General features: G+C 39.2%; 2 protein-coding genes across 2 annotated transcripts; one reads left to right on the top strand and one right to left on the bottom strand.

Moving 5' to 3' along the window:
- Nucleotides 1-6,337: 6,337 nt before the first annotated feature.
- LOC147622016 (uncharacterized) lies at nt 6,338-8,167 on the bottom strand. The gene is made up of 2 exons (XM_086823535.1): nt 7,186-8,167; nt 6,338-7,140 (listed from the first exon to the last, which is right to left on the bottom strand). The coding sequence occupies exons 1-2, from the start codon at nt 7,637-7,639 to the stop codon at nt 6,338-6,340; spliced, it is 1,257 nt and encodes a 418-aa protein (XP_086679661.1). The 5' UTR covers nt 7,640-8,167.
- A 2,438-nt stretch (nt 8,168-10,605) lies between these two features.
- LOC147622015 (putative serine/threonine-protein kinase PBL7) lies at nt 10,606-13,600 on the top strand. The gene is made up of 7 exons (XM_086823066.1): nt 10,606-11,135; nt 11,450-11,691; nt 11,861-11,993; nt 12,313-12,571; nt 12,686-12,818; nt 12,916-13,005; nt 13,121-13,600. The coding sequence occupies exons 1-7, from the start codon at nt 10,928-10,930 to the stop codon at nt 13,319-13,321; spliced, it is 1,266 nt and encodes a 421-aa protein (XP_086679192.1). The 5' UTR covers nt 10,606-10,927; the 3' UTR covers nt 13,322-13,600.
- The last annotated feature ends 395 nt before the right edge of the window (nt 13,601-13,995 follow it).

Genomic DNA, 13,995 nt, shown 5'->3' with positions numbered 1-13,995 from the left:
GACATAATGGGGGAAAGATGTGGGGACACATATCTCTTCCATTGTGTCTCCGTTATTTTTTTATTGACAATCAATGACTATAACCACATTCGGCTATACATAGTCTATGACTATAGCCACATTCGACTATAACCACATTCGGCTATACATAGTCTGTGACTATAGCCACATTCGACTATAACCACATTCGGCTATACATAGTCAGTGACTATAACCACATTCGGCTATACACAGTCTGTGACTATAGCCACATTCGGCTATACATAGTCAGTGACTATAACCACATTCGGCTATACACAGTCTGTGACTATAGCCACATTTGACTACACACACGTTGCTATATGTGTAGTTATAGCCGTGGGAATATTTTTTTTCCATATATAGATTCTTTTAAATTTGGGCGGCGACTGTAGTGACACTGTAGCCCAACTCTCCAACAACCAAAGCAATGTCACTGTAGCCCAACTCTCCAACAACCAAAGCAAGGAAGGCGGCCATGGTGGCGAACTGAATGGCTAGTGAAGTGCTTGATGATGTGGTAGCAGTGCAGCAAAGGAGCGACTCACCACCCAATAATAGAGTCCTCCGGATTCACCAGACCATTGTGCGGTGGCGTTACCAGCAGCAAGAGGAGGCTGCGATAAGGCAGTTGTCGTGGCGGTAAGCAAGGGGCGGCGTGTGCTCTGTCGGAACGCTGCAGCAAGGGAGGGGAGGTGGGTGTCATGGCAGAAACGCCAGTCAACGTGGAGGTAGCACATAGCAAGAAGCGGGGGCGGCTGTCGGAGCCCAGCACGGACAGGAGAAACGCTGGATCAAGGAGAGACGGAGCAGCTCGGTTGTAGCATCGTGCTGCTGGCTGTCGGCGACTGCCGAGTCCTTTCCCTTTTATTTTTTTTTTCCAAAAAATATCATATATACATATATATATATAACTCCTCCTGTTTTTCTACCTCCTTGCATTTCTTTTTATTTATATCTTCCAAAAATAATTTAAAAAGCCTTTTAAAAAAAACTAACCTTCCTCCCCCCCCTCTCTAACCTTTCCTCCCATTTAATATTTTCCCCTCTTCTAACCTTTCCTCCCATTTAATATTTTCCCCTCTTCTAACCTTTCTTCCCATTTAATATTTCCCCAAACCATCTTTTTCTCTTTTTTTCTCATTTCTCTCTCCACCACTGACATTTTTAACTCGTGTATATTTGACATTTTTAACTTGTGTATATTCTTCTCCTTTTTTACTTACCTTCCTTCTTAGATTAGGGGGTTGAGTGAGTTCATCTCCTCCTTATTCTCTTTAAGGAGTGGAGCTTAGGGCATCCTTATGGTGAGTTGACTGAGTTCATCTCCTCCTTGTTCTCTTAGGAGTGGAACTTAGGGTGCCTAGTGTTGGGTGTGGCTTGCTCAATCTTTCAAAAACACTCCTCATGTGTTAAAGGCTTGCAGTTGAGAGCTTGTGTGGGTTCGCCTTCATCTCATTACCATGTCCTTGTCATTTGCTTGTCCTTAGGCTTGTGAGTGAGAGGTGATTTTGGTGTGGAGTGAGTGTGATGGTGTGCTATTGTTTGCTTTTCCTTTTACATCAGGTTCCTTTCCCTCTTGTTACCCTCTTAGAGTGTACACCTCGTCAGTGGCTTAACACGGTGCAAAATAAAAAATCAAGAATTAAAGTTGTAAAAGGTACACAAATGAATGTAATATTAGGTTTAAAAGGCAACACACACATAGAAAATGTTATGAATTCTAATGTAAGATTCAAAGAATTCTAAAATCCACATTTCCATATCATAAACAAAATATACAATATGTATATGTATATATATATATATATATATATATATTTGTAATGATTCGCAAAATAGACAATCCAACATTTTTATCACTTTGTCTCATGTCGAAAGGTTTTGGACGCCTCTTACAACTTGTTTTAAGAAATCAATCTATGAATTATTAAGCGATTTATGAATCTTCCAATACTTGATTTGAAAAGATCAGTCTACTTAACTTGAGCTCGATATTGTAATCATAAATTATAATAAAAGTTGCCTACAATATGAATGGAAGCACAATACATTCTATATTTTACATATTAAAGATTTGACTAGTTTATTAGGAGAAAACCTTTCAACATTAACCCAAAAATATCACCAATTAGAACTCGTGTGGTTATTTTTGAAATCTCCAGCTAAGTGTATAAGTATTATAATTTGCAAGTAAAGGAATGCAAACTATATATACTTCACAACCACCAAGGAAGTTTTAGAGGTTTGGATGTCATCCTTTGTGGTGATCTTCACTAAGTGGGATATGTATGTAAAAGACACTTGGGTCTTCAAACTTAATAAAGGGAATCTTAAATCTAAGGAATGTTCATATTGACATATTGACCTAAAAAACTTTGAATTAACCAAACCTATGAGGCAACATAGTTCATTGTTTATAAATAAACTTAGAAAAATACATATAGGATCACAAAAAACCTCAGACTTAGAAGAAAATTTTCTCCTAAAAATAACAAATAATTATATCATTTTTATAGTATACAAATGAAAAACAAAACTAATGAAATGAACATGAAAGAAATAATACTTAAAGCAATCAATAACTTGCTAAAAGGATTACCACTGAAATTTAAAATTTTGGATGATGCTAAAAACTCATGGGCTAGTCGCCACTATACACCTAAAATATGATATGCTAGTTGAATTAGGTGCAAGAAAATTTGACAAATATGATGGAGTAGTAAATGGTGCAGATGGCATACTTAAAGCATACACTAAGTATAAGGATGCACCCATACGTTGGATTGATTTTCAAAGCAAAAGGCAAAGAATGAATTAGTAAATGGGACAGATTGCAATGCTTAAAAGCACACACTGAGTAGTATAAGGGTGCACCCATACTTTGAATTAGCAAAGTATGGGTGCACCCATACTTTGAATTAGCAAAGAATGAATTAGTAAATGGGACAGATTGCAATGCTTAAAAGCACACACTGAGTAGTATAAGGGTGCACCCATACTTTGAATTAGCAAAGCTACACAATATAAATGGGACAAATGGCATACTTTAGCTTACATACATAATATAAAAACATACGCTTGTTGATATAACAAAACTAAAATGTGACACTCTAATTAGACAAATTACTAAAGAAATATAAATAGAACAATGTAGCTTATACAATCCCTAAAAAACAATTTCTTATGCATCCGGCGTCGGCTAGAACCATACATCATGCATAAGGGCTTATTATGGAGGCATTTGACCTATCGAAGTTAAAAGCCATGGCCTTGCTGATACAACATTTTCTAGAGTAAATAGATATAAATAATTTATACCTCCTAAATTCATTAACAACACAATTTATACCTCCTAAATCCAATTACAATATATTATACCTCCTAAATTCATTGACAACACAATTTATACCTCCTAAATTCGATAACAACATAATTATACCTCCTAAGTTCATTAAAAACACAATTTTCACGTGGACAACAAAGTTTTAATAGAAATGAAATGATTAAGAATTGAATCCAAATAGGTCCTAAGTATTCAACCAAACCTTCTTAATAAAAAATATACTTTATGGTACATTCTAAATCATTAACAAAACATTATGAGGAGATAACACATACGTGTCGCCTAATGTTATCTAGCATATTAGTTTTATAAGAAACTTGTTCAAACAATACAAGCCAACTTATTCAAAATGATTCTCAATCAATTAATGTATACAGAAGCCATGGATTAGCACTACTATTTGAGGACATTGCATTAATTAAAATTTATATTGAAAATATTGCAAGGAATAGAAAACCACACATATTAAAAAATAGACTACTCTACCACCCTCCACAATCTTTAACAAAAGCATTTCTTGAAATTCTAAAATAATATGTGTACTCGGCACCTAAAACAATAAATATAATGGTGCTTGGAGATTTCAATATAAACCTAAAAAAAACACATTTACCATAGAAGCATTGGTACTAAGGAATCATTGAACTAAGTATTTGCAATGTACAACATACAACACTATCACATATAACTTCTCATTAAGGTAGTACAATTTTAACAATAGACCTTTGTAGTTTGTGCTCCAAGGGAGCAAAAAGTCTTAAAACTAATGATTGAGATAGATCCACTTTTAATTATAGTTCATAATGTAGAATTGGCATGATTTTGTCACGAGTACCCTATAAATTATTCACTTTAAAGATTGTTTATCTCTAAAAGAGATCACATGGCATAGCTCTTATTATATCTAGGAAAGAAAGAAAGAAAGTGTGATGTAGCATGTAAGTATGCATTTAAGAAAGTTGTGCATTTGTGGTCTAGATGTGAAGTGGGACTTTCCATCCATCAAAATCAACTATAAAAAGTGCCTCATGCCTCCATGGAGTAGCAAATAATAAACCTTCACCACCTTAAAGAGTTTCACTTTTACAAGCATTGAGGAAGTTGGAAAGAAGCTTTTGGGGGTATTCTACTCTCTAGAGAGGTTGGTGTGATAAATGTGAAGCATGGGATGGGAAAAGGTGAAGAACTAAAAAAAGGTGCTACAACATTTCCCTCTCAATGGGAAAGTACCCAAAGGTTCTAGGGGCCATGGCGCTTTGTAACACCTTACACAAAAAGTCCATGTAATGATTACTCTACCACTTGCAAATGACTAAGGATAGGAAACGATAAAGACCCCTCTTTGCTAGCCATTGTTGTTTGAAGCCTCCCGCCAAGAAGATGTGTCGAAGCAATCGAAATGAGACTCGAGAGCCCTTGCAACAATTGGTGTTTAGTGGAGTGGTTAGTGCAACATCTCTCATAGTTGGGTCATTTGTTCAAGTCCCCCCCCCCCCCATCTTGCATACACCATCATATCTCGTGTATATGAAATTTGCAAGCACCCTCCACCCCAAAGTTAGATAAAAAAAGGTGAGCAAATGGGTGTGAGTATAAAAACACGTGCGAAAGCAAAAAATGTGCGCCTAAAAGTCCAGACTTAGGTGGTTTAAAAAGGCCACCCATAAATATGTGGGACCTACAAGAGATTAAGACAAAATACACCCCTCTTTCCGCACCCCCCTCCCCACATCACTCATGAAATATATCCTATTCCCCTCGTTGAAAGAGGAATAGACACATCACTCATGAAATATATCCTATTCCCCTCATTGAAAGAGGAATAGAAACTGTTTTTGATGTAAGGATCTTCTAAGGAACACTCCCCAACCACACACCCCGGCTACCTCCTACCTCTTGTCCATCTTATGTATCATCATGTTTGCACCTCTTTCATTTGTTTTTAGTTATAGTTGGGATCAATGAACTTCCTTCACATTCCATAAAGCAATGTTCTCTCTCCTACCTTGGCCAATCAACTCAACATTTCACAATGCTCTGTTTTTCTTGTACCCTCAAGTTCTTCCTTTGTTTTGAGGGTTAAGTATATTATATAGCAATAGTAGACAAATCATACCACTAGTGTAGATTAGGAGATCCTTGCACCCTAAGCATCATCGTCTATGGAGTTTTCTCTCACTTCTAAGTTCCCAAAAGGAGGGTGGGAAGGGGTAGCAATACTACTAGCCCTTTGTATGGTTTGCGGCTCTTAGGATCTCAAACCATTGTCTGGTTTAAAGGTAGAAATACTACTAGCCCTTTGTATGGCTTGAGGCTCCTAGAGTCTCCATAAAAAGGGGGAGGGAGGCACCTATGTTTTTTGCGAACACTTTGACTTTGGAATGATCTATAATAAATGAGAAGGCACCTATGTTTTTTACTAAGATGACCCCCATTTTGATCCACCCCTTGGTGAAGTGCTTCAACTAGGTCAGTCCCCCCTCACTTGTTGCTTCTCCTGGCTCCACTAGGAAACCTCTAATTATAGGTTTAACTGCATTTAAAACAAGATGGTTGCCTCTAATCTAATTTGATTAGTGTACTCCATGGTGTTAATTGTTCTCCCATGGTAATGCCACGAATTTATAGGGTAAAGACTCGAGAGTTGATACGATGAAAGAAATTGGAAATGCAACAAAATATTTGTAGAATGGATATATAAAGTGAGGGAAAAAAATAAAAAATTTAGAATATCTGATTGTTTGGCATTTGATTAAAGTTCCAACGAGATGAAAATGCAAGTTTCATAAGGGTAACAAACCTGTGAGCAGTGTTTGGGAAATTTTTAAAACCAAAACAGACACAAATCCATTTACCTTAAACGAATTCCAACAAACTATAAAACACACCCGGCATTAGCCTTTTGGCACCAAATCAAAATAGTCATTTTCCTTTTCCCTTTGAACATAAACCTATATTGTTTCTTTCAAAAGATTACAAAAGTAAATACAGCATACTTATCAAATTAATGATGATATTCCAGTTGCGCAAAAAAAGATGCCTATGTGCTTTGCTTTTCCAAATCTCCATGGCCTCAACAAAATCCATTGTCTCTTCCCCTTCGTTTGCAATCTTCAACAAGGCATCCAAGCTATTGATTTCCATCCTGTTACGCCACTTTGTTTTGATTTTTGTTCGAGAGTTGAAACCTCGTTCACACATGGCAATGCTACAACATTGCACTAGAGCAACCTTGGCAACACACAATACATTAGGATATGTTTCACTCCACATTTCATTGCTTGTTGCCATAACTGATGTCAATTCCACCAAATTCATTCTTGCCCAATCCATAACTGCTTGGCATTTAAACATTCTAAACTCTTTCTTGAATGATTCTCCATCAATAATAGGAGAAAACATTTTACCATTGACAACTTTTGACACTCCATAGAATGAAGCAATGTTGTCACATTCTGTATTGCCAAAATCTTTGAGCAACTTCTCATGAGTGGGGTGTTGAGCTGGAACGAGAATTTTAATGCAACTCAACACGGAGTTATCTGCAAACCTCTTTTCCAAATTGTCACATATTTTCTTTGAAAAAATAAATTGAAAAGTTAAGGCATTATGCAAGTCCACACCATCAAGATCATGTTTGATTTGTTGTCCATAGAACATATCACCTTTTAAGGATGAGCGCAAGGCATGCAAAAATCCATCTTCAGGTCCATAATCAGGCATTATGGGATAACCACCTCTGCCTAGTTGAGAGGCATTCATATCTATCACCCTTTCTTCAATAACTCCTCTTGGATACATAGAATAGTATTTCTTACCACCCCTTGGATGGTGGTCACGTCTACATAATCCTTGGATGGTGGTCACGTCTACATAATCCTTTTGAAACTTTTGACTCAAAGTAGTCAATTTTCCCAAAATATCTGCAAGAAAGTGCATGGCATACATACATTCAAATGTACTCAACATTGCATATAGATCCACACGCTCTTCCTTCAAAATTACCAATAAGGCATCCATTGATTTGCACATCCTTGCCAAGCACTTATGGCGACTTAACCATCTGATTTCATAAATGCGTTGCATTTTTATTGTTTCGCAATCCATCTCTTCTTGAAGAGCTTTCAACCCTTCCATTCTGTTGGAACTACTAGAAAAGTAGTTTGCAATTGCATTTACCAATTCATCAATCTTTTTAGCATAGAGAAGTTTTTTAGAAACATCTGATGTTGCTAAATTTGTGTGATGGGCCACACAATGATCGGAAGTTAACATAGGATTTAACTTTTTAAGAAGTGTGGCAACACATCTCTTCCAATCATAGTTGCACAACCATATGATCCAAATGCTATCAACTTTGTTAAATCTAAATCAACTTTTTGCAACTCATCCAAAATGGCACTGTACACACCTTGAGCCGTACTATCATTAGTACGAACCATTCCATAAAATGTTGTTTGAGGTACACATCCTGCTTCTAAGTAGGAAAGATATATGATCATGTGATGGTGTGGATATATCGGTGGATTCATCCACCATTACTCCAAACCATGGACTCAACTTTACCTTTGTGAGTGTGCTATCCATGATACATTTTGAAATGCAAAATATTATACCCGCACAACTTTTGTCATCATTATATAAACTTGTCAAGCATTTTACATCCACATTTTTCAGAAGCTCTAGTAGAGATGGAAAAAGTGCAAATGACAAGTTATTTTTAGCAATGAAGTATGCACTTTTAAACAAAGTAAGCAAGGCATCATCTTGTGACTCATGCATTTTTCTCATTCCTTGTTCCATTTGCTGATTGACCAAACAACTTCGCATTCCTTGCATCTCGATGGCATTGTGTTCTAGCATGTGATCTCAAATTACTAGTTTTGAAGTTTCTTGACCCTCCCTTGGCATATGCACTTTTTGCATGAGGAAAATCCAAACAATATGAACAAAACAATCTCACTTTATCATTGTCATATATTAACCATTTGAAATCAATTTTCCTTTGTTCTTCAGAACCATGCACAATATCATCTTCACATTCATTGTCACTAATGACAATTTCAGCATCATGTAACTGCTTACCATTCTCATTATTTTTTTGTCTTTTGTGCACATTATGTGTCACTCCAGAAAATTGTAACAAGGTGCGTTGGTTCTTTGGCAAATTTCTCATTGCCTATAGAACCAAAGGCAAATAATAACTTAGAATTTAGAGCAAAGCAATAATAATATTAAAATAAGCAATAATAATACCAAAATAATATTAAACGAGCTTCAGCCTTCAACTCACAGTGTGGAAAGTTGGAAACGCTACGATTCTCCTTCAAGCCTTCATGGTAAGGAAGGTAATTTGGCATGTATCAAAAGTCCCGGAGCTGAACAGAATGCAAGAACGAGAGAGAGAACACTATTACATAAGGCTTAAGCAGTTACAAAAAAATATGTTTCTCAAAACAGCAAAAATGCATGCAGCATAGCCTACTTAACGTACTCTTAAAACATAAGTATTAAGCAGAGACAAAGCCTACTTAACGAGTCATGACAAGCAGTATTATAACTACCCATACAAGCATAACAACTTTTAAATTCTGGCTGCTAAATAATTAAATTCGTGAGAATTTTCTCGAATCTCAAGAATAGATCATAGATGATATCATGATAGCACTTGCCACTAAGCACTTAGCATAGTATCAACAAACAGTAAACAAAAATCGTAGGATTACCAATCAAGACTCAAGAGGTTATAAACAGCGCGCCAGTGTGCGCCGTGCGGGAAAGTGGTGTATGATAGCACTTGCCACTAAGCACTTAGCAAAGTATCAACAAACAGTAAACAAAAATTGTAGGATTACCAATCAAGAGGTTATAAATAGCGCTCCAGTGTGCGCAGTGCGGGAAAGTGGTGTCTCAGGCAGCAGCGCCACAGTAGGCTAGAACTTAGAAGTTAGCAACTTAGCAGTTGCCAACTTGACAATGAGGCTGTGAGCACTGCGTTCGCCATTCAGCCTTCAGGCTTGCCGCTTCAGCTAGAATGGGACTCGGGACTCGGCCCTTGTGAGCACTCAGGAGTCAGCAGGAGTAGTGAGCAATGCGTTGAAGCGTTCACAACTTCACCGTTCGGCCGTTCAGGCTTGCCGATTAAGCTATGCGCAAGCTCCTATTTATAGGAGGCTCTAAATTACCATTAAAATTGCTAATCATCGTAAATTGTAATTTACAATTTAATTGTATAGGCAGGCCGCAACAGGCAACAGGCTACGCTGCTACAGCTCAGTGCTGGCAAAATCAACTAAGTTATCAATTAATTTCATAAATTCGTAGCAGTGCATTGGTGCAGCGGCCAGCCTGCAGGCTAGACTCTGGAGCCTAGGACTCGTGACTGTTGGCCGGCGGGCCAATGGACTGTAGTCTGTGTTACTAGTTAGGCTTTAGAAATTAGCAAATTAGCTCTTTTAAATTTTAATATTTATAATTTATAAATTATAATTTAAAATTACAATTTACTCATAACTTATAACTTATAAGTCATCATCACTAATTTCTAAACTTTCAAAGTTTCAAGAGTCAAACGACAAGCTTTATATTAATATATATATATATATCCTTTTCACATTGTATTAAGCCGGTAGAAATCTTCCTTAAGTAGTTAGTAAAAGTATAAATTTCCTAAGGTGTTTTTTTTAAAACGCCAACTTCATTTTAACATCATGTTGATGCCAGCACCAAGTTCCTCCTGAAAGTAGCAAAACCGTAATTTCAATCAGCTGAGTGTTAAGCTGACTTCCCCGCACACTGCCTGTGAGGATGGTCCTCCTCTCAACATTTATGAATGCTGGTGTTGCCACCTACCCAACCTAGGACTAAGAGAGAGAGAGAGAAAGAGAGAGAGAGAGAGAGCGCTCGTCGCTCGATAGCACCAAAAAAAAAGCAAAAAAAAGAAAGAAAAGCATTTCTCTGCAGGCACACTTGCGTTTCCCCCCATTTCCCGCCCACTCAAACTAAAAATAATAATAAAAACTTGTTTTCTTACCCCTCCTATCTTCCTGTTCCTGCAGCACTGACCAGTATCCTCTCTCTCTCTCTCTCTCTCTCTCTCTCTGTCTCTCTCATCTCTGATCTCCTTGCCAGACATGAGCTAGGCCTAGCCTAGCCATAGCTGGAGCCTGGGTCCTTCTATCCTCCTGCCTCCATCGCCGTCTATCCTCTCAGTAAACAGTTCTCTGCTCAGTGAAAACGAAGGGAGTGACAACTGAGTGACCGTTTCACAGCCTTCTCCCCATCCCCACCCCCACCCCCACCCCCACCCCCCCTCTCTCTCTCTCTCTCACACACACACACACACACATTCCTGGCTTCTCTTTGCTGCTCTCACCTGCACAGGGCCTACACATCCTCCCGGCGTTCCTCCCCCTGAAGATTCCACCACCACACGTTTTGGACCTCCTGCTGCGGTTTGTGTGGAAGACGCAGCAGGCCTTTTCTCCCAGCTATCTCTGGGAGCCCTCACATTACTTCCCTAATTGGAGATCTGGAGCCCGATAGCCATCCTTCTCGGTATACATGATTCGCAGTCTTTTAGAAGCCGAGGGAGTTCCTCCTGAGAGCGTGCAGGAGCACCAGCAAGATGCAGGAGAAGGCGGGAGCAAGACGAGCATCGCGCTTGTGGTGCTGGCCGTCATCGCAACTCTCGCCGTGTCCGCTTTACTGGTGGTGTTCCTCTACTACTGCCACATACGCTGCAAGGTCAAGAGGAAGTCTCGCAGCCAGAGTAAGTGCTACATCCAAACAGTATTTGCTGCTTCTCTCTTTTGCTCTCAAATCACAAGGCGAAGGGCATGCAAATGCCATACACTTGCCTCTTGTTGTTGCCGTGCATGTGTGTGTGTGCGCGTGTTGTCTGCCTTACACTTCTCTGTAAACAAGTATAGTTGTGGAAGTAGCAGTGAACCTCAACACGTCTACTGCCACCATCTTCAACTATGCGTAATGCTTTTCGTTGCTTTCGATCCCCCCACCCCCCACACTCCTTCTTCGCCCTCTGGTGGTCCTCACTGGCTTTCTTTACCTTGTATTCCATGGCAGGGCTCAAGAACTCTCAAGTGCCCGAGTGTGCGCCTCCTGCTGTGAGCTTGGAGCAAACTGAGTCTCAAGTCTTTACATTCAAGCAACTGCAGGCTTCCACATGCAACTTCAATCAGGCCAATGTAGTAGGGCATGGTGGGTTCGGATCTGTATACAGAGGAGTGCTTTCAGATGGAAGGTTAGCTGCTATCAAGCAGCTGGATCGAGCCAGCAAACAAGGCGACCATGAGTTCCGCATAGAGGTTCCTAATAATACCCTCATCTTTTGACCTAATTGTTGATGTATTTATAGATCGGATGTTAAGAAGACCCAAGTGAACCAGAAAGGCAACACGTTTTATCATTCTTACAGACTTTCACTTTTATTATTCTTGTAGAGTTGTAATGGGAAAATCTTGTCGTCACTGTCAGGTTGACATGCTCAGCCGCCTTCATTCACCATATCTTGTGGCATTACTTGGATACTGTGCTGATCAAGATCATAGATTATTAGTCTACGAGTACATGCCCAATGGCAATCTCCAGGAGCACCTGTACTCAGATGGTAACATTAATTTTATCGCTTTCCTTTTTATGCATGCACAGGTGGAATGCTTAGCTGCAAACTGCCTGATTTGTCTATGCTACTATCAGTTATGAATGGATTAAGACATTACAGATGGCATGGTTAGTCAATTGAGTCAATTGAAGCTCAATCTAATCTACCAACTTATGAATGCTACTTTTACCTGACAATGATTTTCATAAATATGGAACATAATTCAATCATAATCAGATGAAATGGAATGGCAGAATGTACTTGAACTCTAGTATATCACCCAAGAAGGTCCTGGTTTGAAAGTAATTGTTGTTGCGTGCTTCAGGAATTTCTGGTAATCCTCCTGTCCTTGACTGGGAAACACGAATGCGGATAGCTTTGGACTCAGCCAAAGGCCTCGAATACCTGCACGAGTGTGTGAGCCCTCCTGTGATCCATCGGGACTTCAAGAGCAGCAACATTCTTTTGGATTCAAATTTCAATGCGAAAGTGTCCGATTTTGGCCTTGCAAAACTTGGATCTGACAAAGTTGGAGGATTAGTTTCTACTCGTGTCTTAGGAACCCATGGATACGTTGCGCCTGAGTGAGTGGTTACTGTTAATGCTCATCTTTACTTCTGTGTTTCCTTTTCTGTCATGGCTCTTTTTAAGAGGAGACTACTGATTGGCTTTTGGTGCCTTGAAATACTTTTATACAGGTATGCATTGACAGGGCATTTAACCACGAAGTCAGATGTATACAGTTATGGAGTAGTCTTGCTGGAGCTTCTGACAGGACGTGTTCCAGTTGATATGAAAAGACCCCCTGGGCAGGGTGTTCTCGTCTCCTGGGTAAGCCTTTCACCCTGGATTGCATCAGAGAATCTTGAATACACGTCTGTAGACATGCCCCTGAGTTCACATGTTTTACAAATCTCCCATCTTGTAGGCACTTCCTCGACTTACAGACAGGGACAAGCTCGTGGAAATGGTAGATCCTGTTATGGAAGGACAGTTTGCTGTGAAGGACCTAATACAGGTTTCGCTTTTCATATCACACCATGTTTGAGCTGATGTAACACACGAGGTTTGGTAATCATTGTCCAAGTCTTTTGTATCTAATGTAGATGTGTTTGTATGGGTGGGTTGTTTAGGTTGCAGCAATAGCTGCGATGTGTGTCCAACCAGAGGCTGATTATCGACCCCTCATGACGGATGTAGTTCAGTCTTTGATTCCTCTGGTTAAGCAGAAGAAAGGATCCAAGATCGTGAGCACACCCAATTTCCATCATAGAATGGTGACACTAAAGTCCTCTTCAATAGACAGTGGCAGCAGTGGAGCTGGTGAAGTTTGACCAAAGTGTCCTCTTCAGGTGCAGTGTCAGATTATCAAGATTGTCGTTGAAGGCAAAAATCTGCCTATAATATACGTGAATCGTATGTGTTGTAACAGCTGAGTATGCCGTTCAAATAGTTGATGGTCCCTTCAAACATAGCCACTCATTTCCCTCAGGGCTTGTGTATGCCTCGTAAAAGTGTGATTGATGCTTGAGGTTTTATTTGTGAAGTATGTCTTTGGAATCCTTGGACAACATAAAAATCATCTTGGTCATCTAAATACGTTTGGTGCAAACATACAGGATTTTTGTGTTACTATGGTGAGAAGAGTTTTTCAAATAACATGTGGCATATGTGGTTGGAAACGCTGAAACATTGTTGAAATCAGGATTTGAGTTAGGGTGTTTACACAGTTGGGTGGAAGCCCATGAAAAAGTTTTGGCCCAATCAATCAGATCACTACAATCATCCCTCATTTGACATTTTTTTACAAAGTGTGACCACGCCCATGCATTTTCAGCACTGATGTGTCTGTTGATTGAAGCCCAACAACCACCATTCCAGTTCTGAGCAGAATAGCCTGCTCACAGCTCTCAATGGCAGGACTCTTTTTTCGTGAGCATGCCTGCGCTCTGTAAAAAGTATTGTCGCTTAGCAATTGTTTATCAAAAAGATACCTGCCCACAGCTTT

This window comes from Cibotium barometz, chromosome 29, assembly GCF_041138505.1.
Source record: "Cibotium barometz isolate CiBa-2024 chromosome 29, ASM4113850v1, whole genome shotgun sequence".
Lineage (NCBI taxonomy): Eukaryota > Viridiplantae > Streptophyta > Polypodiopsida > Cyatheales > Cibotiaceae > Cibotium > Cibotium barometz.
The sequence above is the reverse complement of the archived record's forward strand: the minus strand, read 5'-3'. Positions and strand labels throughout refer to the sequence as shown.

What these genes read in the sequence shown, in the direction of transcription:
- LOC147622016 (XM_086823535.1), bottom strand. Translation starts at nt 7,639, where the DNA reads ATGTTAACTTCCGATCATTGTGTGGCCCATCACACAAATTTAGCAACA. An exon ending in ACGTGACCACCATCCAAGGG is followed by an intron (nt 7,141 to 7,185) that starts GTGGTAAGAAAT and finishes GAGTTATTGAAG; the next exon opens with AAAGGGTGATAGATATGAAT.
- LOC147622015 (XM_086823066.1), top strand. Translation starts at nt 10,928, where the DNA reads ATGATTCGCAGTCTTTTAGAAGCCGAGGGAGTTCCTCCTGAGAGCGTG. An exon ending in ACCATGAGTTCCGCATAGAG is followed by an intron (nt 11,692 to 11,860) that starts GTTCCTAATAAT and finishes CGTCACTGTCAG; the next exon opens with GTTGACATGCTCAGCCGCCT. An exon ending in AGGGTGTTCTCGTCTCCTGG is followed by an intron (nt 12,819 to 12,915) that starts GTAAGCCTTTCA and finishes CCCATCTTGTAG; the next exon opens with GCACTTCCTCGACTTACAGA.